At 36.5% G+C, this 26,452-nt stretch overlaps 1 protein-coding gene across 1 annotated transcript in view; it reads right to left on the minus strand.

The window, feature by feature from the left end:
• Positions 1 to 26,452, minus strand: part of LOC137388780 (importin-9-like) — a 31,482-nt gene that overhangs the window by 1,011 nt on the left and 4,019 nt on the right. Inside the window, exons 3-19 of the mRNA XM_068075231.1 lie at positions 26,239 to 26,440; positions 23,854 to 24,250; positions 22,503 to 22,561; positions 19,348 to 19,499; positions 18,243 to 18,341; positions 17,385 to 17,491; positions 16,767 to 16,906; positions 14,901 to 14,979; positions 14,577 to 14,805; positions 14,205 to 14,283; positions 11,445 to 11,590; positions 10,323 to 10,448; positions 8,008 to 8,080; positions 6,006 to 6,208; positions 3,175 to 3,341; positions 2,697 to 2,824; positions 923 to 1,044 (exon numbers count right to left, since the gene is read on the minus strand). Coding sequence (XP_067931332.1) covers positions 923 to 1,044; positions 2,697 to 2,824; positions 3,175 to 3,341; positions 6,006 to 6,208; positions 8,008 to 8,080; positions 10,323 to 10,448; positions 11,445 to 11,590; positions 14,205 to 14,283; positions 14,577 to 14,805; positions 14,901 to 14,979; positions 16,767 to 16,906; positions 17,385 to 17,491; positions 18,243 to 18,341; positions 19,348 to 19,499; positions 22,503 to 22,561; positions 23,854 to 24,250; positions 26,239 to 26,440 — 2,508 coding nt within the window. The remainder of the gene's footprint in view (positions 1 to 922; positions 1,045 to 2,696; positions 2,825 to 3,174; positions 3,342 to 6,005; positions 6,209 to 8,007; positions 8,081 to 10,322; positions 10,449 to 11,444; positions 11,591 to 14,204; positions 14,284 to 14,576; positions 14,806 to 14,900; positions 14,980 to 16,766; positions 16,907 to 17,384; positions 17,492 to 18,242; positions 18,342 to 19,347; positions 19,500 to 22,502; positions 22,562 to 23,853; positions 24,251 to 26,238; positions 26,441 to 26,452) is intronic.

Here is a 26,452-nt window from a genome sequence, read left to right on the forward strand (position 1 = left end):
CTTAGCTACAGTTACACTATTCACTAAAACAACGTAGAGTCCAATAACGTCACCTAAGAGCCATTATTATTTAGAAATACAAGGCATAGGGATACACACATGCAATTCGTGTAACAAGCATGTTATAAACTACCCAGACAATGTCAAGGACGCATTTTATATAGTCATAATTTGAACGTGATCCATGCTTTAGATCTGTTAGCAGTTGCGAGTGCTTTTAGTTGCGATTTTACCAAAAACGTATTCAGCTAGAGCAGTAAAAAAGTCTTATTTATCAAATCCGTTCAGCTAATAGCGACAGCGATCAACTTGCTGTCAAGATTGGCAATGGAAATGGAGACTGAAGAGATTAGACACTGATCGTAGTAACAATAAACTGTACATCTAGTACAACTTCATCTTCAGAAAGAGCCTGACAATAAACGAACACTACCGCTAAAGAGACAATAATAAAAAACTACATTAGCAGACCAATAGCATATATAAAGCTGTTCCATGTGGAGACAATCTTTGAAGATTTAAACTTAGGCGATGTGAAGTTTGTAACTTCGAATTGCTAGTTGATATTATGAAAACAGAGAAAATGCACGCGTGAATGACTATCCGGCAACCACACCATGATACACACATGAATGTGAATTGTGAAGGTGAATACATTGAATTAAACTACAATGTAACATCGAGGCTGTCAAATTGCTGGTAATTTATACTAAAAATGGTATTTAGTGCTGATAATTTATACTACTCAAAAATTCATCATAGTTACTAGACTGCTTTTTGCCAGGAATATCTACCAATCAAATCACTAGAAATCTTTATATATAACTCTTAACTATTGAACAAAAGTCCATGTACAAATATCTTGCATGAATGGGACAGGGAGATAGATGTGTATCAAAATACCAAGATGGCGCACACCAACCTCGCCAATACCATTGCTTCCTGGAATAAACTGACTTTCTTCTAACTGGTGGGCGAGTTCGTTGATGAGCAGTTTGTATATCTTGATGAGCACCGGTGTGTCAGTCCACTGTTGTGGAGCAGCTGTAAAACAGTGAGTGCGTGACAGGTAATAAATCAATGCTTAAATAAATATGAGTAAGGTTCTCATGAACAGACAGATAACATTCGCCTTTCTTTGACGTTGACGATGAAAAGTTTCGACTACGAACTCTTCTACTAAGCTGGAAGGAGTAAACACGTATGGTCTATGAACAACTGGATGATAGAATTTTGCTTTCAAATTTAAGGCTAAAGGCCCAAACACACATGGCGATATGTAGTGCAATATTGGGCTGCACGGTGCCAATCTGCGCTGGAACTCGCCCAGCAAGTTGATGCTGAGAGATAACACCAAACTTGCTCAATCAGTACTTTATCGCACAAGAGGTGCATTTTGATTGGTTGTTTTTCCCCAGAATGCAATGCTCTGACTGCTAATTTTTTTGCATCAATGTTCACCAACGTAGAGCAACATTTTGCTATTTTGTTACGATTGAAAAATCATCAAATTGAACACTGAATTGTACTATACGATACAACACACAGCAATTACAAAGATACCCAGTTGAACACCAACATTTGGGGGTCAATCGTTGAGCAGGTTGAACATCTTGAGAATGGTAAATATTTACTATACTAAAAATTAACAACTATTATAAAGTAAATAATTATAATAAATAAATTATTAAATAAATATTATTGTTAAAAAAATGATAATTGTTTTTTCTTATGTATTCTTGTAGTATGCAGAGTGTAAATGAGATAGGCCTAACAAAAGCAGAAGTTGTTTACGTAGTTGTCTGGAAGGCGCCATATTAAATTTATTAACAGCCTCAAAAAGACTGGTGATACGTAATTTTACTGGCTGTATAAAGCCTGCCCACATTATCGCTCGCTGGTGAATCGCCAGAGTGTGTTTATCTCCTGTTGTGTTTATCTTATATGTGATATCTCCGGGCTATTCATGACGCAAGCGATAAAATCGTCTGTGGGTTTGCGCCTTAAAGCATACAGTACTAAGCATCTTTAAACACCCATCTGATTAACAACTCAAGAAAGTGCCTTCACATTCTCTAAGGACAATTGCCCTCAGTGAACCTTTTTCTGGATTGCTGTTAGGAAAGTGTAGCAATTTCTGTGGATGATCTAAACACTTGCTGTGGATTCTCCGATTGATAATAAAAGAACTCCCGGGCAATGCTGGGCTTACCATCAGTATATTCACATGTCATCAGTTCAAGGAGAGAAATTGAAAAGATAACTTACATAACGCAGGTTATTATTATTATTCGATAATAACAGAAAATACCTCTAAGATGTTCAATGGGTTTTGAATATTTTCTTTCCAATAGTACCAACACGCTGACAGTTCCGTGCACTGTTAGAGATCAATGTGTGTAATAACTATGTGCACAAGTATTCTGAAATCAGGAAGTAGCGAGGCGGCTGCGCGGTGCAGTTGGTAGTGTGCCTGCCTGTGAAGCTGAATATCTGAGTTTGATTCTCATGCGATACATTTGTTTTGTGACTTCGGACAGACAGGCGAACAGGGCTTCCGTTGTAGTAAATATTACAAACAGTGCTACAAAAGCTGCTCATTCACTCACCAGGCTTCTTTCACGGATCTAATAAGGCTGACGGATATTTTAAGATTATTGCTCATCAGTAAAAAACATTTACCAAAATATACTTACCTTTTGCTTTAGCTCGAGTCCTGATTGAATTTGTCGGGACCACTACTTCCTCCTTGAGAGTTATCTCCTGAAGCCTGAGGTCATTAGTGTTTATGGCATGCTCTAGTAACTTTGACAACGCCACTGAACTGTAAGTTTAGCATTTGAAAACATGTGAGTGATACGAGCAAGAGTGACATTCAGCAGTTGCTGAGTGTGTTGAGTAGTTGGCCAATAAATTAGATGAAATGATTAAAACTAGAGATCTTTTGCAAAGCTCAAAGCTTTCATGTATCAAGAGCAAAAACATAGCGAGCTGACTTGCTCTCCAGCAACAGCAACAATGTTACCTGAAACAAGTGCGAAAAGCAAAGGTGATGAGATTCAACCAATCATAAGCATTGAGAATACTCAGGCAAATCATTAAATGAATGATAGATACGACAGCAGTTGATTATAAAATGCTAAGGGCAAGAGAAAAAAGAAAAAACTGACTTACGAAACTTTGATTTCATAGTTTCCGTAGAAAAGGTGCTGTCGAGAGCACCACTGGGTGAGAACAAACTTGAGTGCTGACCCACCATCAGGCCCGGGAGTGACTGTCAGGAAGTGAAGGAGAGCCTCCACCTTGCTTATGACAAGTCTGGCAAACACCATAATCAACTCCTGCGATGGTAACACGTAAACCATATTATGAGAATCTTAACTTTTGTATTAACAATGGCTGACATCACTAGCAGTACACAGGAGCTGTATTTTGTGTATGCTAAGATATTACGACAACAAGCAAATATGCATTAAATGCTTGGACGTCTTTTTGACACGCCACTTCAACACAGGTGCCAATTTAATGCAATCTTTACTATAATAAGAGCCGTGTCTGCCTGTCCAGAGCCATGATTAGAGGTTGAGAAAAGACTGAATCGTATGGGATTCGAACCCATGACTTTCATCTTCACCACATGGCAAGCATCTGCGCCAATCACTTACTTTGCATGATTACAGAATAATTGTGCACATACCTATTCTCTGCGCTTTTCTACTACACCTGATGATCTCTCATGTCTCGAGACTGCAAGGTTACTAGTATATATGAAACTTCAGCATATGATTAACACTTGTGAAGACTAATCTGCCCTCGAGAGGTTTGAACTTAAAGATGTAGTTGCGTCAAAAATGAAATTAGGACCCATAAAAGGCTAAAACATCAGCTACAATTTGATGCCATTTTTGTCTTTGTAGACCAACCCTGTCCAGAGATATATGCGTTTGAATGAGGCCCTCTTTTAAAAAGCTCACGTTCCAGCGGGTGGCAATTTCGTGACGTCACAAGCTTGTTATCTGAAACGAAACCACAAGCGATAAATATGAGGTCGATTCGTTAGCCAATCATGCGTGCGAAATTTTTATATAGGCCGTAATAAATGTTATCACTCGTAAAACGCGTTGTCTATGATCTCGAAGAGTCTCATCGCTAGAGAATTAATTCTCATCGTTACTGATTCAACGCGTTTCAACAATTACTAAGTTATACATAGTTTTAAAATGGCTTCAAGTTCGAGCGACTGCTACTCAGAGTTATCTGAGCAACTTTTAGTAAAAGATTAGAGTAGACAGCCTATGGCCAAAGCTGACAGGCGTCAGCAGCATTTTGCTGCAGAAGAAGACAGAATGGAGGTAAATTAACTTAGAGTCTTCTATACTTTAGTAAATGTAATATTTTTTATAGTCATAAATACATATACTAATTAATAAAATGATAATTCTTTGCTATCTCCAATCATCGTTTCATAGCTTATCTGCCGTTTTACCTAGCTATAATATTTTTTTCGAATTTTCTTTGGTAAATTAGAGTCATGATTACAAATTATTTTCACTCGTATGAAGTGGGTAAAATCGATTGATCATTGCAAATCTTTAATTTCCAGAACCAAAGCTTCAAATCGTTGGCTTGGCGTACTTGTGCCTTTATTAAATGTTTATTCGTTTTTAAAATTACACTCGCAATCTATTTAACTCCCGATTTGGAAGCTGTCAATAGATACGCTTTAGAATGACATATCTATGAATGACATATTTATTGCATCTACTTTGTTTACATTTACTTGTTTTACTGATTACAGAATGTTTATGTCGTCCCACCAGCCGAAGAAGCTTTGTCATTGTGTGGAAACTGCCATAAAGGAGAAAGCGAGACTTGATTGCGTGCTGGATGATGTTTTGTTTGAGTTTGTTGCAGTAGATGAATTTGTCTTATTGTATCAGCTAATACTATGTGAGTGGCCACGACATGATGAATATTTTTAATAAAAGCTTTATGCCGAGATGAAAATATTTTTGCTTGTAAAAATTATATAATAAAATAATATTGTTGAAGATAATGCAAAACATGATTTGCAGAATATTGTAGTGAATCGGATATGGTATATGGGTGTCCGCAGAACTGGAGAATGTGAGTTCAAATCCAGTTTGCAGCAGACTTCTCATCCTTAAAACTCTATCCCTGTCTATATTCTTTTCAAAGAGGTGGCTTGCTTATAACTAGTAAGAAACTAGTACGTAGGCAATAGGTAATAGGCGACATAATGTGGGCGGGGCTTATGGGAGGCTGTATATCGTTTATATGGGTAGCTGCTCAACTGTGCTGATACAAAGACCGCGTTCTACATAAAGTGACTAGACAGAATTACCGTAGACCGGTAGAATTGGTAGTCGGTACCCAAATGTTTACACAACATTTGGAGAAAGTGAGTAGAACAAACTTTCAATTTTCGTTATTTGAGGCCTTTTAAACATTCATAATAATGCATCTGTAGCAGGATTTAAAATTTTATTCTAGCCAACACGAGCAAATACAAAATAAGATATATGCCAATAGAGCCGCGTAAGACTAGACTTTTATCGCAAATAGCCGATGTGAATACGAGAGATAGAGAGAGGTTGCCAAACGCGTGACATCATTTTTGGCGAGGCTGGGCACGTTTTTGTGGCCTGAGCGTTTTTACGATGATCAGATTTTTTCGGTTTTAATCTTCAAATATCTTGGCAATGCGATCGCGTAACACAACAAACAACATATCAACTGATAGAGAAAAAAAAATGCTTTCTTTTAAGATCAACTTAAATTTTGACGCAACTACATCTTTAAAATCTCCTTTTTAAACCGCCAAAGAATTTTTTAACACCTGCCAATAAACTAGCAAGAAATGTTTCTACACTGTCCACTGGCAGTTTGCTTATCCCAATATCTTGATGTAAGTTGGCTAGAGGTAGCAGAACCTTTAGAAACAACACCATTTTACGGTTTTTGAATTTAGACTGAATTCCTACCTGTACAATGGTCGGGGTATCAGTTCGTTGTAGCTTGCTGAGAACCGCTCGCAACATTAAATCTAGATCCGCACCTATGGAATCGCTGAGCTTTGTAATGAGAAGAGAAACGAGTTTGCCCACATAAGCCGCACTGCATTCTGGGGCTTTTGGGTCGAGAAGTTTAGAGACTACTGAACCAATAATAGATAATCCTGTGTGACCTAAAAATTAAAAAGGTAGACCTAGGAAGCGATCAATTCAAGCTTTGAACAACATATACAACAGATTAGGCTTAAATCTTTACAACTGTGTGCGCGCAAAACAAAATCTAGGCAAAACAAAGTGGAGCAACATAAAATTTATACTGCACTATATTTAAGGTGACCATATTTCTAATCTAGTTTACACCAACAAACGAATAGTGCACATACAAAAGTGTTGAAAACTTTGTTCATGAAGACTCTTATCCAAGTAACTCTAACAAAGAGGTGCATTTTGAGGGTGGTAAACTAATCTTTTTTCATTTAATAAAAATCATTCAGGAGAAGCTTAAAGGTTTGCCGGTAACAAAATTCACATTACACTTATTTGGTATCAAAACATTCACCATGTCTTACTCTGCTGTGTTGCAGGTGCAAAATATGTGGAATTGTGATTACAAGCTCTTGAAAGCTCAGAAACGAGCAGTTAATCACAGCCGTCACGAAAGCGCAGGTTGGAATCCCTTTATTTTTACGACGTACTCAACTCGACGTGGTTATTGTTTTGACACATGATGTTATCATGTGAAATGAAAGGCCAATAAAAGGCCCAATATAAAACGTTTCATAGCACTAGTTTATGACAGACACTTTAGTTTCTACCAGAAAGCACTTGTCAAATATAGATGCTTGCTACTTTACAGTTTCGTTTCAGCTTGGTCTAATCATCTAGTCATAATCTGGTCATGTGACCCATACTTCCTGCCAAATGGCACGAACAAGCTCTGCAGCATTTTTCGACTATCACAAGTGACCAACAAGCTCCTCATGTTTATCAGAGGATGATATGCACTCCTTCGAGCTAAGGTTAAAAAATTAAACTAATTTTTAGGTTAGATTTTGAGATGACAGTTACAAAGTGACAGCATTACAATGATGATGAAATAGACGCGTAAGGACAATAGACATGGTTTTATTGAATGCGTGAAGTAGATTTGTGAAAATATTTTTACGAATGAGGTTGCATGAAAGTGTAAACAGAAACCATCTTGTTCAGCTACGTCCAAATTGAGCCGTTTTGGAAAAAGATTCCAAACTACTGCGTTCTCGTGATGGCTGTGATTAACTGTTCCTTATTGAGCTGTTAAGAGCTTGTAATCACATTTCCGCATATTTTGCACCTGCAACACAGCTCTCAGAGTGAGACAAAGTGAACTTTTTGATACCAAATAACTGTAATGTGAAATTTGTTGCATGTCAACTTTTAAACCAAATTGTATTGCTGTATTAGATGTTACGACCAAGTTTAGGGCTAAAAACAAATTAAAGTGAAATACTAGTAACCAAATGTATATTGTTTGCAAAAACAAAAGAAGTCACAAAAGAAGCCAAAAGATTCGATAAAATTTGCTATGATGTACAAATATGAAATATGTCAACCGTTTTTTGCCTCTGAGACTAAGAACCAGAAATGGACAAGCAACATTTTAAAACTAAATGTAACTTCAACTAGCATTTGAAATACTGGTGATTGGTTCCAACCCAAATTTTGATTAAAGATAACGATCTTATCAGGCGGAGTTTAAAAACAGTTTGAAGATGAAGTGGACATATTTAAAAGTGCTGGAATAGTCATTTTAGCTTGGTCTCAGCGTGGTCTCAATTTGGATCACAGATACAGAGAAATTCAAGAGAAAATCGTTATTAATTAAAAATATGTAGGAAAGGTAGAGATGGAGAGCTGACTAGCCACCATAATATACTAGAATAAGATGAGAGAAGAGTTACAACAAAGAAAAAAGATGTATGAGAAGTCTGACCTTGTTCATCCTGCCACATGACCACCTGCTGAGCCGACTTTGAGATATAGGCTCTCAGACACTCGCCACCGTTCTATAATATATTTCATCTTAAACTTTAACACTTAGCTTCAGTTCTAAATAAGACTTGTTACGAGCAGTATTTTAAGCCAGCCTTCAATAACCATATAGTCTTTATTTAAGTGTCTAGTACTTATGTTTTTCAAAATAAGGTTACCAAATCAGCTTATTTCATAGAAAAAATGAGTATTAGAAACTTTTACATAATAAATTCATTTAAATTATGGCAGTCATGGGCTTGATAGGGCAATGAACAAACTAACGACCCCAACCAATGGAAAGGCAACTTCAAATTATTAAATAATATTTGACTAATAAAGAAGAGTCAGTCATTAGCATAAACTGAACAGAAAATAATCTTTTACTATGTAAGTATTTCATACACAGTTGACTAAGAGCCAACATTTTGATTAGGATATATAAATCAGGCTTGGGGCCACTAGCAGTGCAGTGCGCGCTGCACTGCAATAGTGCACTGCACTAGTGCAGTACAATTTAAAAATAGAAATGTCTAGTGCAATGCTAGTGCAAATTTGACATGAGTGCCTGGGTGCACTAGTGCAAGTGCAGTGCTTAGTGTGACATGGTATGTACTAGTGCAGTGCCTAGTGCGGATTAGAAAATTCCCATAAATGCACAAGTGCAGTGCACAGTGCAACATAAAATGCTCTAGTACAATGCCTAGTGCGGATTGGAAACTTTTTCATAAATGCACTAGTGCAATTGCAGTGCCTAGTGCGACATAGTATGCACTAGTCTAAACTAGATCTAAACTGACTGACGCCAACTTTGAAAGGCTAATGTTCCTTCGGTCTAATAAACATCTTCTCTGAACAATATTGCTTATCAATTTTGCCATCAATATGACTTACTGTTTACATGATACTGGTTTATTCAAGGGTAGATTTTCTTGTTGTACATAGTACATTTATGTAATAAGAAGTGAATTCTTCCATTCCATGCTTGCTTAGTATATTTAGTTATTGTAATTGTAATACATTGCACTATTTGATATCTGTTGTCATCTGCATTATTTAATATTGAGCATTATTGTAGGTCTATGGTTTGTTTGAAATTTTAGGTGAGGCTAGTTTATTTGACAAATACATGGCTGACATCCTTTGCATGGCTATAATTGTGCTATTGCAGCGGATAGCAGTAGATATCTGTTGATTAGCAAGCAATTCTTGCAGCTGCTATAGCAAAAAAGCTCATTGGTCTAGTGCCTAGTGAAGTTTAATAGTGAAGTGCCTAGTGCATTTACGATTTTACACTGCACTAGTGCTAGTGCAATGTCTAGTGCACAAGAATTTTTGCTATTGCAGTGCCTAGTGCATTTTTTACTTCACTTTTCGATGCACTAGTGCAGTGCCTAGTGCACAAGGATTTCTGCTAGTGCAGTGCCTAGTGCACTTTATATTATTACTATGCCATGCACTAGTGCTAGTGCAGTGCCTAGTGCACAAGAATTTCTGCTAGTGCTGTGCCTAGTGCATTTTATATTATTACTATGCCATGCACTAGTGCTAGTGCTGTGCCTAGTGCACAAGAATTTCTGCTAGTGCAGTGCCTAGTGCATTTTATATTATTACTATGCCATGCACTAGTGCTAGTGCAGTGCCTAGTGCACCTTACTGTCGTCTAGCCAGCAAATAGTGCAGTGCGCTCAATACTCACTAGTGGCCCCAAGCCTGGATATATTATATAAAGGCAATTCTACATTTTGCTCATTGATATATTCTGAGTTGTCCGCTCATGCATAAAATGTTTTCATTTTTTGAGGCTAATGGTGTTGTTTGAAAAAAAGGCGTCTGAGTCAAAGGCGATCACAGCAAAAGTAGAGGATAGAGAACTAGAGCTATTTCAGATTGCTACACTGTACTGACTGACACCTTCACGGACAGCCTATTCTTAGTGTTCGATTCAGTAATAGACAATGATCATTAAAAGTGGCTAGCAAAGTGCCAGTGCAAAAACATAGTGACCAAAAATGGTCTAACATAACTGTGTGTAACTACAGTGTGTACATTTACCATAATTTGGATATTCATCACTATACAGTTCAAATAGTTTCAAGAATTCATCAATAGACAGTGAAGAAACTAATAGATTAGCTATTACACCATGATTATCAACATATTGCATGTCTCAATGACTGTATAATGCAGCAGCAGGGGGTTGAAAATTGAAATCAGAAAATAAATCTAGCAAGGTCAAGGTTAATAAGAGGGTGAGAAAGTCGCAGCAAGTTTTACCTGCATGATTGAGCTGTCCTCTGTCGCAATCGTAAGGTTGGCTATTATGGGAAAAACAGCCATCAACCCAGGGGAAATAGACTCGCCACTGCTGCGTACCAGTGTCTCAATCATCTCAAGACTTCCCTACACATAGAACCGCCACTTCTGAGTAACACAACATTCATAGATTTGTTACTGCCTTTCACTAATTATTCAACAAACACAAATGTTACTAGCACCCAGGGCTGGGATGACAGCAGAAATTAAAATTCAATTAAAAATTAACTGATAGTCTAAAATTGAGTTAATAATTCAATTAATTAATGTCGGGTTTGTGAACTTGTATTAATAACTTCATTAGGAAGTTATTTTCAGTTTAAATTCAATCAAGCATTAACTTATCAAATTAGTTTGAAGATAGATTGTACTGATAATTAAATTGACCCATTAATTCATTATCGGATTAAATAATGGATTACATTGTTTAATTTGAAAAAATTTATAATTAAATTAATGCACTTAAATAATGATTACACTGTATTATGCATTAAATTATCAAATTACTTTCCCAAATTATAATTTGACTAGTGAATTTATTTTCCAAAAGCTAACTAAATTATCAAATTAGCACTTGGAAAACTGCATTAATAATTAAATTAATAAATTATTTGAAGGAAAAAATTACTGCACTAATCATTAAATTTCAAATTAACATACTAAAGAATTTTGGAATAAATTAAATTGCTAATTAATAATTTAATGAGTAATCTAATGCAATTATCGGATTATTATATTTATTAATATTACATATTAATATTTTATATTCTATAGAGTTATATACTAATATTATTATTATATATATTATCAAATTAAAGAAATGCAACTGTTAATTGATCACAACTTGCTAGGGCCTATATGGTGACGGTTAGCTACGATATTCAGTGTGAAGAAACTGGGTTTTAATATTTTGCTTGATAGGAAAATAGAATTCATTCAAAATTATATTGCCTTCACTACAGCGTGAAGAATAAAACATAAGGAATAAAAAGAGACAGATATTGAATTGATGAAAAAAGACAAGCAGTATGAAAATGCTCCTCGAGTTTGATGGATGATGCACTACGAAGGAAAACAACAGACCGGATGAAGACTGTAGGGAAGGCTCTCCGGGGCCTGCTGTTGTATTATGCTGACAAGTGTAGGCAGCATTCTCTGCTGTATTAGCTCATTGCTTCCGACGGCTAGGTGCATTATCAGCTCCTTACAGAACTCAATTATGTGCTGGTCTGTAAAAGAAAGTTTGGAATATTATGGAGTGATGGAGGGTGTGAGAACTCCTAGACCTTAGCAAATACCATGTTAGTTGACACTAGAGGATAGACAATAGTCCTTAGAAATGTCTTAAAGAATAGAGTAAGCATAATATTTTTATGCTTTATTATTTATCTTGAGGTGTTGACTGATGTTCTAAAAAAAGAATCACGGAGATTGACCAACCAGAAGCTGAGATATAGCCAGCCAAACACAGGTCTACCAAAAAACATAAGTGTTTTGGTAATCATCAATATATGACATATGAAATCGACTTGTGTGCCATTGGTCAATTAAGCCAACTAATGCGCTCTCCTATAACAATCACGGCGTTTTAATTGGTTTAATCCCTGGAAGTATAGAACAATCAAATTGGGCCTAACAATCATTGCTCTGAGAATTCCGAACCAGTCCCTTTGACGTGTAGATTAGTTTTAGAATAAAATAATTACACACATCTATTATTTCACAACATTCTGCTATCACTTTCTACAAATTATATTAGTTACATCATTTATTCTATCCGCAGTTATATTATTATTTTGTATAATATGCATTATGATTATTATATTAATCATAAAAAATAATCATAGATAAAATAATAGATCAATAGAAAAATCAAATCAAAAGTTATCGTTTTCTTTTCTTACAGCAAGAGCAGCACGGTCAAGTTATTCTTTTTAAGATTATGGCTGTAGTGAACTTACAGTCTGTTAATAGTGACGATAATCATGAAAATCAACTAAATGCTGCAGTAAATACACAATAGAAAAATGATGAATGAACAAAAATTCACATTCTCATTTCTTATTCTAAACTAACTGCAATCGCGGATGTCGCATATAGACTATACACGCGCCGTTCGTTGAACAGAGGATCTTCGGAGCATATCCGTGGAGATCGAGTTAAAATTTGAAGGACAATAGTCAAAATCTGCTCTTCTGTTTTGAAAAATCACGGCGAGGGGTTGTGAGCAAATGCCTTTACCACACAATGTTTGCTTGATTTTTTTGAGAAACCAGAGATAGTCTGTAAATTATTTACTATCGCGAGAAGCGTTTCACATCTCGTAGCCAAAACAATCATTATACGTAACGGTGGTAAGGGTGCACAACTCCGGCACATGAACATTAAGTCAATTTTATACGTCACAGTTTTCGGGATTTTCGAAGGGTTGTCCTCTGATTCTTTATTAGGTAGACCTGTGTTTGGCTGGCTATATCTCAGCTTCTAGTGGGTCAATCTCCTTGATTCCTTTTTTAGAACATAAGTCAACACCTCAAGATAACTAATAAAGCATAATAATATTATGCTTTCTCTATTCTTTAACGAGGGAAAGAGAGCAGGAGAGGAGAGAGAAAGAGGAGGGGGAGACAGGAGTGAGAAGGGAAAGAGAGGAGAGAGAAAAAGGAAGGGAAGACAGGAGCAAGAACAGTAGATGTCAGAGATTTAATACCTAAACAGTAAACAATAGACATTACTTTCTCTAGAGAGCATGTAATAGTTTAGTAATGAAACAGATAGTCAGCTCATAAATATATAGCCATACCCCAACATGAGAAATTTGAGATACAAGCAGAATTTTGAGCAAGATTTTGCCTCAAAATACGAGACAAATTTGAGATGCAAGCATACGAGACATTTGTCAATATGGCTGCTACGTGGCCGAGTATGTGAGAGGCTGCTTTCAAGAACAGCATCGCTCGATCTTTCTCTTAGGATGAGTTTAAAGTTTTCAAAAAGCCGATCAAAAGGGAGAGCAAAGCGATAAGCCGGAAGATAATAAAAATGAAAACAAAATTAGAATTAAAATTAGTGCAAGATTAAAACTTATTTTTGAGTGTGTGAGTTGCTAAATTCATTAAGTTCAAATTAAAGCTGGTTGTATTACGTAATATCACAAAAGTGTAGTGTACCGAATGTGTTGCGATGAAGTCTTTCACACCGTTGTTAGCCACCGCTGTCTGTCTTGAAGGCAGGAACTCCATACAGTACTGTATATGATAATGTTACACTTTATCGCAGACCATAATCACTAGATAGATGCTTGTTGCTCTATGGGCGTAGGTAGCGAATTAGAGCAATTAAAACCCATTTTCTAGCATAATATCCTGTTTTAGGTGGTTTTTCAGGTGATTTTTAACGGATAAACTTGTATCTAATTAATTGCGATGGCAAATTTTGCTTTGAGATACGAGAAGATTAACATATGAGCTCAGTTACGGAACGCATTAAGCTTGTATGTCGAGGTATGACCGTAATCGTTAGAAAGTGGGCAATCAATAGATAATAGAATATAAAACTTAAAGAGCAGGCAATAGATCATAAACATATCGTAACTTAAAGAGGTGTACTCGGTACCTAGCAGAGGAGTAATCACAGAAGAACCCTAGTAAGGTTGTATAGAAGTGAATATTCTACAAAGGGCAGGCAACACGCCATAGAGAAATAATCCCTAGATAGGATAGGTAATGGATTATATAATTCATAGAGAAGGCAGGTAAAAACTAAAAAATAATCACAACCGAGTAGAGAATAGCCTTGAGAGATATAACAGCTAGAGGAGAATCAGTCCATCCAAGCACTTACCATGACTGTACTTGAGAAAGACAGCCATAAACAGGGGTAAAGACTTTTCAGCTATAGAAGCAGTGAATTCACTGTTAACCTGTAGGACAAAAAGGTGGAGTGTAGGAGTTATGCTCTCAACTGAGAGTCAACACAAACATGACATTTGACAACAGTCAGAAGAGCCAAGTAAAATGATATGCCTCTAACTGAATTATTCGTAAAATACTTTATCGCTAATGCTCTCAAAGATTAGGAGTTATGCTCTCAACGACTGGTGAACTAAACTAGGCATGAAACTTGTGAGCTTGAATCTCTAGCCAACCTCGTTATTATTGCTGAGAACTGATTGCATCTACACTTCTCTTTCACACTTGAATGATCGCGACTCACCCTTAAGAGAATCTCCATAGTCTCTAGACAGAGTGTCAACACCTCCGTACCATACGCTTGGGCTATAGACATGGCCCCATCAAACAGTAGTGGCAGAACCGGGTTAAGCAGTTCCGTCTGTTTAGATTGCATCAGATTATCACAGAAGTAGAAGGTGGCTCTAATAGATGAGATTCTAACAGATGCTGGCTGAGACTCGGACAAGCCTGTAACGGTCACTTCTAAAAACCTGCAAGTTTAGACCAGGGCTCCAGAAAATTGGCAGAATACAGTCAAATTTTTAAGTGTGCGAGTGGGAGTCGATAGAAATTAGCCACAACTTACTTTTGCAGCAGCTGCGCATCCATTTGGTGGGACATTCGACTACCGAGCCAGATACAGCGACCGGTGAGAAAAGGAGTGCCTACAATACCACATACTTATCTGTATATATAAATCTGAGTGTTTGTTTGATGTTTATGTGTCTATAGCGATAAAGTTGTAGGAACAAGAAATCCGCTTAGCGCTGGTTTACCATTTATTACACTACATGTACAACTGGCCATACTGGAGTCTGCATAGCACTGGTATACCATCTATTACACTACGCATACAACGAGCCATACTAGAGTAATTGTGCATATCATACGTATTACACCCGCCAATCTTTAATGCCGATTGCTTAAATAGCCCACTTTAGCACATTTAAAGATCATGATTGCGTGAGAGATCATGATGCATTCTTTTTCCTACCACTGGCTTCGGAGGGACAGACACAGCTCTTATTATAGCAAAGATTTAGACTAACTTACGTTACTCAGATTCATTGAGTAAAGAAACTTGGCCAGGTAAAAATAAATTTTCTGTGCAAAAACTTCTTATTACCAGTGCAACGCGGGTCACTAATTAACACCAAAGGTGATACTATCTCAGTTGTACATGAATATACATGTATGGTTGATTATTTTAGCTGTACATGAATATACATGCCTAGTTGATTATCTCAGCTGTACATGAATATACATGTCTGGTTGATTATCTCAGCTGTACATGAATATACATGTCTGGTTGATTATTTCAGTTGTACATGAATATACATGCCTAGTTGATTATCTCAGCTGTACATGAATATACGTGTATGGTTGATTATCTCAGCTGTACATGAATATACATGCCTAGTTGATTATCTCAGCTGTTCATGAATATACATGCATGGTTGATTATCTCAGCTGTACATGAATATACACGCCTAGTTGATTATCTCAGTTGTACATGAATATACCTGAAGGATACATGGATGTTTGATCACATAAATTAAAACAAGTCATACAGAAACTATGATTGACAAAGATACTACTGCGCATTTGGTGAGTCCAGCTTTCACAATGCCAGCAGTGGGAAAGGTAAGGTCATTATACAGTCATACCTCGACATACTAGCTTATTGCGTTCTGGGATTGAGCTCATATATCAATGTGCCCGGATCTCAATGCAATATTTTCTAAATAACTAAACACAAATTAATACGTTCTGATGCTAAGAAAAACCACCTAAATAAGGATATTATGGTGGAAAACGTGTTTTTAATTGTTGTAATTCAGTACCTATGCTTACAAAGTGAAACAATGAATTAATTTGGTGGTTATGGTCTGCAACAAAATGTAACATTGCTATGTACAGTACTGTATGGAGTTCTTTCCTTCAAGACAGATGACGTGACTAACCACAGTGTGAGAGAGACTTGACATCAACGTGTTCGGTATGCTAGACTTTTGTGACGCTACACTACAGAAACCTTGAATATAGTTTAAATGAATTTAGGTTACTAAACACAGATTTGCAGCTGTTTTAATCTTTTACAAAACTTAACTTTAATTTTGTGATCTTTTTAATTCTTTATTAACCATCTGTTTCTAGCTTGGCGGTTTCTGCATCACTTTTACTGTGACTTTCAGCGACCTTATTAAATCTTTTTTCAAACTACTTCGATAAGAAAGACCGAGCGACGCTGTTCTTAAAAATGGCTTCTTGCATACTTGGCCGTTTAATGGCCATCGACAACCAGCTCGTATCTTACTCATATCTCAAGGCAGGGACTTGCTCGAAATTTTTCTCGCATCTCGATTTTCTCATACGTTAGGGCACTCGTAGGTCGAGGTATGACTGTACTTATCTTAGATGCTATTCTATACTTAAACATGTCTAGTTTTACCTTGATGTAAGAGGTCAGAGAGCACAACATCGCGCAAGAAGTCAGTGAGATTGAAGTTGATATTACCACTTCGGACAGCAGCGGCAAACATTTGGGGAACCTTTCCAAGTGCCAGCAAAATAGCCTCATGCACCTTCCACCTAGATCATAGAAGAGATGATTAAATGCCCTACCCACTCAACAGAAACTAAGGCAAGGTTCATACTAGTAGCAGATCAATAATGATGTTTATCTGTGCTCTATCTTCATTTCTGAAGCACATGCAAGTCTACAATTGCTAGCACCTGGGCTTGACCTTATGGCAACCTTGAGAAACCATTTTAATTGTCTCAATCTCGTTATTACTCTAATGCACCAACTAGTGTAGCTCTTTGGAAAGGATTGACAGCGACTAAAAATATTTTTTAGACTCAGTACCCGACAATAATCTAGTTGTACCACAGACTAAGGTGATAGTCTAATGTAAGCCTACACTGATGATTTTTTTATCCAGTTTTCATCTTTCCAGCCTTCTTGCGTCCTACAGTCTGCATTTTTACACTTTTACAAGAATGTGGTTCTAGAGAGACAATCGCCTAAGATCTTGTCTCATACACAACCACACTATTTCCAACTCACCAGCTAGAATTATTTGATTGTTTTAATTCTCCTGCCTGCTGTATGTGAGTAGGAATGTTCTCTGCCAGCGCTAGTAAACCAATGTCATCGAACTCGCCTATTATTACCTGCGAACGGAAACTGTCATTACTTGCGAATGCAAACTCTCATTACTAGCGAATAGGGTCGATCACTACTTGCAGATTATTACCTGCGTACAGTCTTTCCACAAAAACCACGGCTTTTATAAACACTGATAATATTAGCTGTGAGTAGAAACGACTACTAGGTGTATATGATGACTAGAACTGCAAACTGAAGCAATTATATTCAATTCAATTTCTTGAGAAGGTTGTAAACTCAAGTCAGGTCAGGATACGGAAGGGCCATAGCAAAAACTTACAATACTGAATAATGAGTTCATTTAGCTCAGGGTTAACAGCAACCTACTATTAAGACTTCAATAAACACAGTTTATAAAATATTAAATATCTTAATTCTGTGCATGACATCACAAATATCTGGAGTTTATTCATCAATTCAAGGCTATTGAAAAGAAAACTATTAAAAAAGACAACATCTGGATATCTTGTTATAGTGAAATTGATCAAAAGGAAACAGGTTTTAGTTGAAGATCTCAGTTTTATATGACTATGGGGAATGTCAAGTGGCTTATTGGTGACATGACACTCGCATGACCTTCACGTATTTGAACAGACAGGATAAATACTCCTCAGTAATGCAGACAACTACACTATTGCAACAATGTAACTTTAAACTCTGAGTAAACATTACTCTCTGTCTAGATAACATTAGTTGGTACCATAAGACATTGTAGAAGTTGTCTCCACACTCAATACATATGACAAAATCACAAACCTGCAGGAGTTCTTGGGCAGAGATTCTCACTGAGAAAGAAAAGCTATCATCATCCTCGTCTTCGACAAACTGATTTGGAGACTGTGTCCAGCTTTCTTCCTGTCAGTGAGACACTTACGATATACACAGATCTTCTACGAATCAATGAATATCAATGCATATCCCGACCACATGTTTATAAACTTGTCAAATGTTGATTTTCAGACATCAATTACTAACATAGTCACCAGTCCTATAAAGAACTATGTTATGAACAAGCAGAAATACCTGACGCTGCCTCGGTGAAACATACAACTTGGATTTCAAGATTTTATTTTCTAGTAATTTTTAAACATATAAACAAGACGAAATATAAATAACATAAACAACTCAAATACAATTTTTTAATCTATCAACATTTTTTTTATAGAAGTAAACAAAGTCAAGAATTACAAATGCTTTGTTATTGTCATGATAGAACTCCATTGTATTATTATACTTTCCCTCTACTCTCAGCCCATAGTACTACGAAATCGTATTTAGGGCTATTTTCATTTACTGTCAAAGGCCAATTACGGGTGATGAGTTTGGTGAAACTTTTCCAACTGAAAATCTGAGTGAGTATCAAAAAAACCGCATGAAAAATTTCAATTCATTCTGTTTTCAGGAAGTTGGCATTTTATAGAGAGCACACACTCATGCACTTTATACTATATGTACATACGTGTATAAAAAGGTAGCAAGCGACCATGATTGTAACAAGCGTTTAAACCGCAACCGAATTTAGCCGATTTTATTCTTGAAACATCCTGGCAGTCAGATCACCTCAAACATCAAAAACAATCACAAATGATAGAAAAATACCGGTACTTCCTAATAAAATGTACTAAAATTTATGTGTGAGTTCATTTTTAATCTCTATTCCTTCCGCAAGGCAGATACACGCTGACAAAAAGGTCAGTGCAGTCCAACTGTAACAAAAAAAAAGAAAGACCAAATCAGACAAGTCCATCATCCGATGCCTAATATATGAAATTCTCTCGAATCCTAGAAATATGCATCCCGTAGAACATTATAAAGCACCCAAGTTAGACAGAGAATGTCTCGTGTTGATATTTCAACCAACCTGTTCGGTGGTCATCTGTGTGTAGACTGTGATATAGTATATCAGCTGTTTTATATTCTCTTTGATAACTCCGTGAAACTTAGGCAGATCCACTAAGGCATTAATGAACTCAAAGACCGCGTAGATAAGAGCATCTGTACCCAGTTCTTCTCCTGCAATTAGTTTCAAACAAGATTTATATGAATAAGTGGTCAGATGTCAAGACCAGTTAGTGTTGCCAATAGACCGACAGATAGAAATACCCAATAAAGTTGGTGATGTATGAAGATATTGGGTTACTGCCATAGATCTACACTATTAACTATACCATAGTTAATAGTGTAGTTAATAGGTCTATGGTTACTGCAGTGAACTTCCAATAATGGATGCTTTCAATTGATAACACAGCAAGGTGAGGAAATAGACAGAACTGCAATACCAAATGTAACATACCTACATGTACCAACAGTTTTGTAGAGTTGCCCTACCATAAATAGGCAAGTAAAAACACTCTCACTTGGGTTAGAAAGATTAATCTTTTAGCTATAAATAATACCAAATTTAGTTGGTTTGTGATCTGGAGGCCATTTTTTATATAGCTTCCTCCAATTTGAAGCGGCTAGACAGGCACACCAAAACTACAAAGCTCGAAACAACATAATAGACACATAATAATGTAAAAATCTATTTTCTGCTCTTATATTATAACATATCAGCGCAAATTGATTTGAAACATTCAAAATCTTAATTTCCAGTCGTAAAACACTATTGGTGGTTAGAATGCCAAACCACCGATTATCGAAACAGATCTTGTATGCCAAACTGATGAATGAGAAATGACCTCAAGGCAGCCAGAAGCGATTCAAAGACCGTCACAAAGATAACCTTGAACGATGTCATATCAGAAAAAAAGTGGGCATGGAATGCTACCAAGAGAATCAGATGGAGACCTCCGACTCAGGAAGGCATGAAGATCTTTAAAAATGAAAGAATGAAATTAGGAGTAAGATTTTCAAAAATACAAAATTAATTTTTTTTTGTAAAAATTGAAATAATTTTTTTATTTTAAAGATTAAGATAAAAAAAAATACAGAGACGAGCTCAGTGAGAGGCCAAAAGAATTGCTCAGCTTATCAGACAATCAGATCTCACAGTCTGGGTACTCAGGGGTTAAGGAAAACAATATGACAAACCAGCTTTATACCATACCAATCTTTTATAGCAGCATCTCATGTCTTATTGTTATAAAATGCAATTAAAAAGATAGATGAGACACAGAGGTTGATGACAGCATCCAACAGGTCCAATAGATGTAGACAGAAAAGTTAAAGCACATTTCAGATATAATTTTAAAATATCACTCGGATATCAATTTCTGTGAATTAAGCCTGATCAGATGTGAAAGTTCAACTTTAGTTACAACCCACAAGTCATAAAAAGTATCTCATCAGACAAGAAAATGTGAGAGAGAAAGGGGTGTTTTAAATCCTGATGCATTGGCAAAGAAAGCTTACCATAAGTGCTATAACACAGAATGGGGCGAACCATATTTCAATAATTTTCAACATACGTAGAACTCTGACTATTGACCAGTGACATTATCTCTCATGCAAACATTTACAAACATATAGGTAAATAGTTATGGAGAAGACAATGTTAACAGATAAACCAAAGAGAAAGGTATTTAAAAACACAAAATTACTATGGCAAAGCTTTCAAGAAGAACTCACCATCTGCAATAAATGAATATAAGACAAATTAAGTTTTAAGTGGAACTAAGGCTAAAGACGAGTTTGCTGTAGTTGATTGCCTAATGATGCTTTTAGTGAGGAAGATATGTTTCTAGTGACTAACTTGTCATCCAACTTTTGGATCATCATTTGATTTCAATTCGAATTCCGACTACAGAACCTAGAAACTCTACTAGATATATATGGATACAACTATTTTCAGTTCTGCTGTATACAAGCCTTTCTCAAAGGAACTGACCTGCTTTTGTAGTTTCTATTCATTGTAACAAAATGTTGGGAATTGTACATGAAAAGAAACAGATGGTTTGTTTCCATGTACCACTGCTTAAAATGGTTCATACAGATTGTTTGAACCATTACAAGCCATCTTTTTTAGACGTAGCAAAATGATTCCTGCTCCGACCAATGAACAGTAGAGTGCGAAAATGCCAACTTAAAAATGAAATCAACCATGCAACTGCTGTTTGTACCGAAGTCCTCATGCTCAAGCCGCGCGGCTTGTCGTTGAGCACGGCTTCTGGTTCAAGGTAATAAGCCGCGGCTAAATCCAAGTTTTTAAAACTTACGTAAGGCTTAGGGCGGCTTCTCGATAAATGCGGTCTTTGCTCAGTTCCGCGCTATAACCATAAAACCGCAGTCATGATACAATTTTATGTACGGGATTTTGGCGACCTACTCGTTTATTTTCAGGGTCATGTTTATGGAATACTTTAGACTAGCGAAGAATTTATTGCTAATGTTTAACTCACCACAGTCGTAGGTCATTAAAACCATTTCATTCCTGACCGCATATTTCCATAAACGTGAAGCCCTCTAACAGCGCAATAAAAATTTAGCTGAGACATGACAAAAAGTTGTTGATGCAAGGGTTTAGAAATTTTAATTCGAACTTGGAAGTAAAAGAAAATTCTTTTCACATGTACTGATGTAGCCTGTTTTCTTATTCAAGAGTACTGGGTATCACGAAACCCTTCTCAACACTCTCGCTCCTGAAGGGGGTCTAGGATGACAAAACCTCGGTCATTAGCCGCGGTCTGTGGGCATACGCGGCTTGTTGGAGGATTATTTTTTCTTTCGTGAATCATCTGGTTTTGAGCACAAGCCGCGCGGCTTGAGCATGAGGACTTACGGTAATCTAAATTATGATGTAATCATATAATTAATAAATTCCAATAACTTTAAAGTGACTCTGCAACAAACAGGTGCTAGTTCTACTTGAGCTTGCAGTCGTAATTGTTCTAATCTGCGGACAAACCTGAGAATACTAAAAACTACTTATCTAAAGGAATATTTACGCTAACTAGCTATTCAAACATGTGAGAGCATCATATGGCAACACCGTACCATCACAATTGTAGACTTAGAAACGACAAATATTGAAAGAGCTGCGAGAGTTGCAAGACTGTAAAATTATAGAGAACTTACCATCTGAATCTACAGGATCGTCTCCTTCTGCACCGTCATAGACATTGTTTTGAAGGTACCTATTCAAACAGTAACAGATAGTAACAGTAATAGTGTTTATGAAGTACCGTAACATATACTCTGCTACTGTACTTCATAAGCACTGATATATAGTAATTACAAAAGCATGCGGAAGTTGGAAATACGTCAAAAAATATTCACAAAGAACAGTAGTATCTCAACCTGGGATCAACGAAAGGAGGATCACAGGCTAAAATTATGGAATCATTCGACATTGCTTCAACCATGATTTCTCACTCAGAAGAATATTCAATTTTCCAGCATAAAAGATAAGTTATTCGTACATGCCTAACTTGGAGCAAAAATATGGATGATTACAATATGAAAACAATGCATAATACGACAATGATAATGACTTAGAGAATAGCACCGAGTGACAGCTACAGGGAGTAATTATAAGAAATGGATATCAAAATGAGATTTAATAAGTGTAAGTCATCTCTGAATTAGCTAGTGAAAGAAAATAAACAAATCTAAGCAAGATTGAATGATAACTCAGAAATCGAGCCGAGAAATATCAAAAAATAAAAATATTAAAAGAGGAGTCAGAAAATATTTGAAGAAATCTAAACATACTCTAACTGCATCATAAAATCTGACCTAGGCTCACATAAAATGTCTTTTCACAATTTACAAACCACAATTGTGGACTCTAAATAAAAAACGAGTTAGCAACAAAATCGGAGAATTTGCGGAGTTATCTGCTCAGTGGGACTGCATTAAACAACTTCATGTAAGAAATTGCCAACTTTAATTTGATTTAGCATTTTTATTGGATATTGCAATTTGTATCAAATGAACACAAGTGCTTCAACTGGAGTACGATAAAGCCAGTTAGGTTTCTTCAATGCATCAAAACCTTTTTTATAGTAAACTAGAGTATAAAGGTGAATCAAAAAGATTTACATGCAGGGTTAGAAAAAAATCATGTTTTGAAAAAGTCGAATTTTTTCGATTTAAATCAATTTTCTTGATTATTTTAATGATATTTTTGATAAATTTGATTTTTTCACATATTTTTTATCAGGTACAATTGTCTGTGTATTGCATTGCACATCCCGACAATTTGACAAATTCTTATATTTCTTGCATTCAACAGCTATATAAAGTTACTATGTGCAAACTACATATAAGTTAGTAGAGCTTACTAGCAGTTTCACTCAAAGTATGAAAGAAAGCCAAAAACATAAAAAGGCACTATTTGTTATGTAATTTAGATGGCAAATAGTCCTGACCATCGTTACCTGACTCCTATGACCGGCACCTCCATAGTGACAACTAAATAACTTACCTAGCAGAAGAGTCAACCAGAGTCTGCCACACACTCGCAACGATAGCCTTGAAATGCTGAGCGATTTGTTGCCTGCAGTTCTTGATCAGGACTACGAGAGCTTTCATTATCTCAGTCTTAATCCCAGTGTCTGTAACCTCAACATTCCTAGAGGTGAGAGCCTCAATGAACGCCTCAATAAACCTTGAGAGCACCGGCACGAGCAGCTGCTTCATATAGCCTTTGTCAATCTGACTCAAGGTTACGATGACATTGGCGCATGTGGTGAAGATAACTACAGCCCGAGATCTCGATCTATTGCTGTACTGCCCTGTGGCTACGAACACCTGATATAGCTCAGGTAAGAGAACAGGGGCTACCTGAGTCATCTGAGTGTCACTGATTTCTCTTGTGAACTCTGCAAAATGGGAAAAAACTGAAGACTAGCAGTGCATTGAAAGCAATGTAGTTACTCTAATAGTGTGTTAATATATGAATGATACCTGGGCATTGAGAGTGTGCATAGTTGGGTTTCTCTTCCAGCCAGCAACATTAATTCTTTTTGCTTTCATAAACAATGTTTACCTTTATGGAATAATGTTTTTTCGTCGCTAAATTACTGAAATATAATCCTTAGAATACAACCGCATGGAAGAATGCAAAAAACTCTGACACGTCTTAACAAGATAGCAGATATGTCAGTTCTGCATGGACAGACACTCCTTTCCTTTAGAGTGCAGAGTTGCTTTCTCATGTTTTAATGCAAGCAAAGTTATAAATTTCAGATAAAATAATATATCAATTCATATCTCAACTACTATAAAAAATTATTCTGTGTCAAATAGAGTTTCATGCCATTAAATCTTTGCAAGTTTTTTAACATTACAAAACCTAAGAACTTATTCATCAATATAAAAAATTATGGGAAACTCCAAGTCGTGCCCCATCCCACTATGATCAGATGAGATTTGCAGCTCGAGCTAAATGGGAACAAAAAGAAGATCTATTCAAAGCAACGAGTTTCCAAGCCAACAGCAAACTTGAGAGCCAGTGCTAAAGCAGTGGAGAAAACCCATAGACATAGTGAAATGCGAATACTAACGTCAGCCATGCAATAAATGGGAGGTGTCAAACCTGAGCATACATTAGTTTGGCATTCATACAAATAAATTTTATAACTGTGCTCGTAATATAATTGTATATTTTTAATATCGAAAAAATCTATATCTAAGCTTACCAGTTTAAAGTCCTTGTATAAACCTTTGTTGTGCGTTTATGGACACCCCATGGCAATACCTTTCCTTTTGTTTATTCATATATATACTTCATTTGGTACCAAATGTAAAACATTTTTGCCTTTAAAAATGATTATGAACTGCCCGATACAAGTATATAAAATATTCATTTTAATAATGATACTATTAAAACAATTTTTACTCTAAATAGCATTATATTACTTTGAAGCGACCAAGCTTTCATTCTAAGTAGAACTACCTTCTCACAATGTACCTCGGATTGCATTATGAGCACTGTTAGCCAGGCAGTAAGGTGCACCCAGAGAGATCATCATTTGTAATAAGTGTGTGCACAATTATTCTTAAACGTCAAAAGGTGATGGAGTGGTGCAGATGGTAGCTTAGCTGGGAAACCTGATATCTCGGTTCAATTATTATTTTAATGTTCTTAGTGTGGCTCTGGACAGACAGACAGATATTATTATAATAAAGACTACCACCAGATGATCAGCTAGTCGACCACAACAAATACATGTAATAAATAAATGTCATAAATAAGGGATAAATATACTAATACATGCCTGCAGATTTGACAATGAATTCACTCTATACTTTTTCAATATGTTGCAACCTTTAATTCACATGTTAAGCGCGTACCGTACTTTTCGGACTATAAACCGCACCCCTATATAAGCCGCATATGCTTTATTTTCCAAAAAGCGATAATAAAGCAATACATAGGCCACACCTTTGTATAGGCCGCAGAACTCAGGACGGTGCTTTTTAACACGGCAGCAACTTTCCGTTTTAAAACAGAACAGTGTCTAACGGCACTGTTTCGTATTAACCGACGCTTTTTAACCTAGTGCCTAACGGAACAGTACTGTTAGGCATTGTTTCGTATTTTCTTTCACTGCTAGTGGCGCACTAACCAGAGATTCTGGCTAGTGCTCCCTAGCGATGAAAGAAAAAACCAAAGAATAGCCGCACCCTTATATAAGCCGCATGGCTCAAATTATCCGAAATAAGTAGCGGCTAATCGTCCGAAAAGTACGGTATGTTTCAGAGACAACCCAGAAAAGAGACCCGCAACCATAGATATAATAATAGATATAATAAGGGTTTATTATATCTATGCCCGGAACCAAAGACCCCGTCAATGTTACAGTACCTGTCAAGACCCTCATAGTTCCGTGTACAGCGTCTTTGTTTCCACTACGCAAAGCTTGCATAAGAAGATCAAATAGCTCTGGCCACTGGTCGGGCCAGTCCCAGTGAGCTATCGATGAGACCACATATGCTACGATGGACCTCACTCTACTATCCAGCTCAGTCAGGCCCCGTAATATCAGTGAACGAATGGCCACTTTTATCTGAAAGAGGAA

Source organism: Watersipora subatra, chromosome 2 (assembly GCF_963576615.1).
Source record: "Watersipora subatra chromosome 2, tzWatSuba1.1, whole genome shotgun sequence".
NCBI classification, from domain to species: domain Eukaryota; kingdom Metazoa; phylum Bryozoa; class Gymnolaemata; order Cheilostomatida; family Watersiporidae; genus Watersipora; species Watersipora subatra.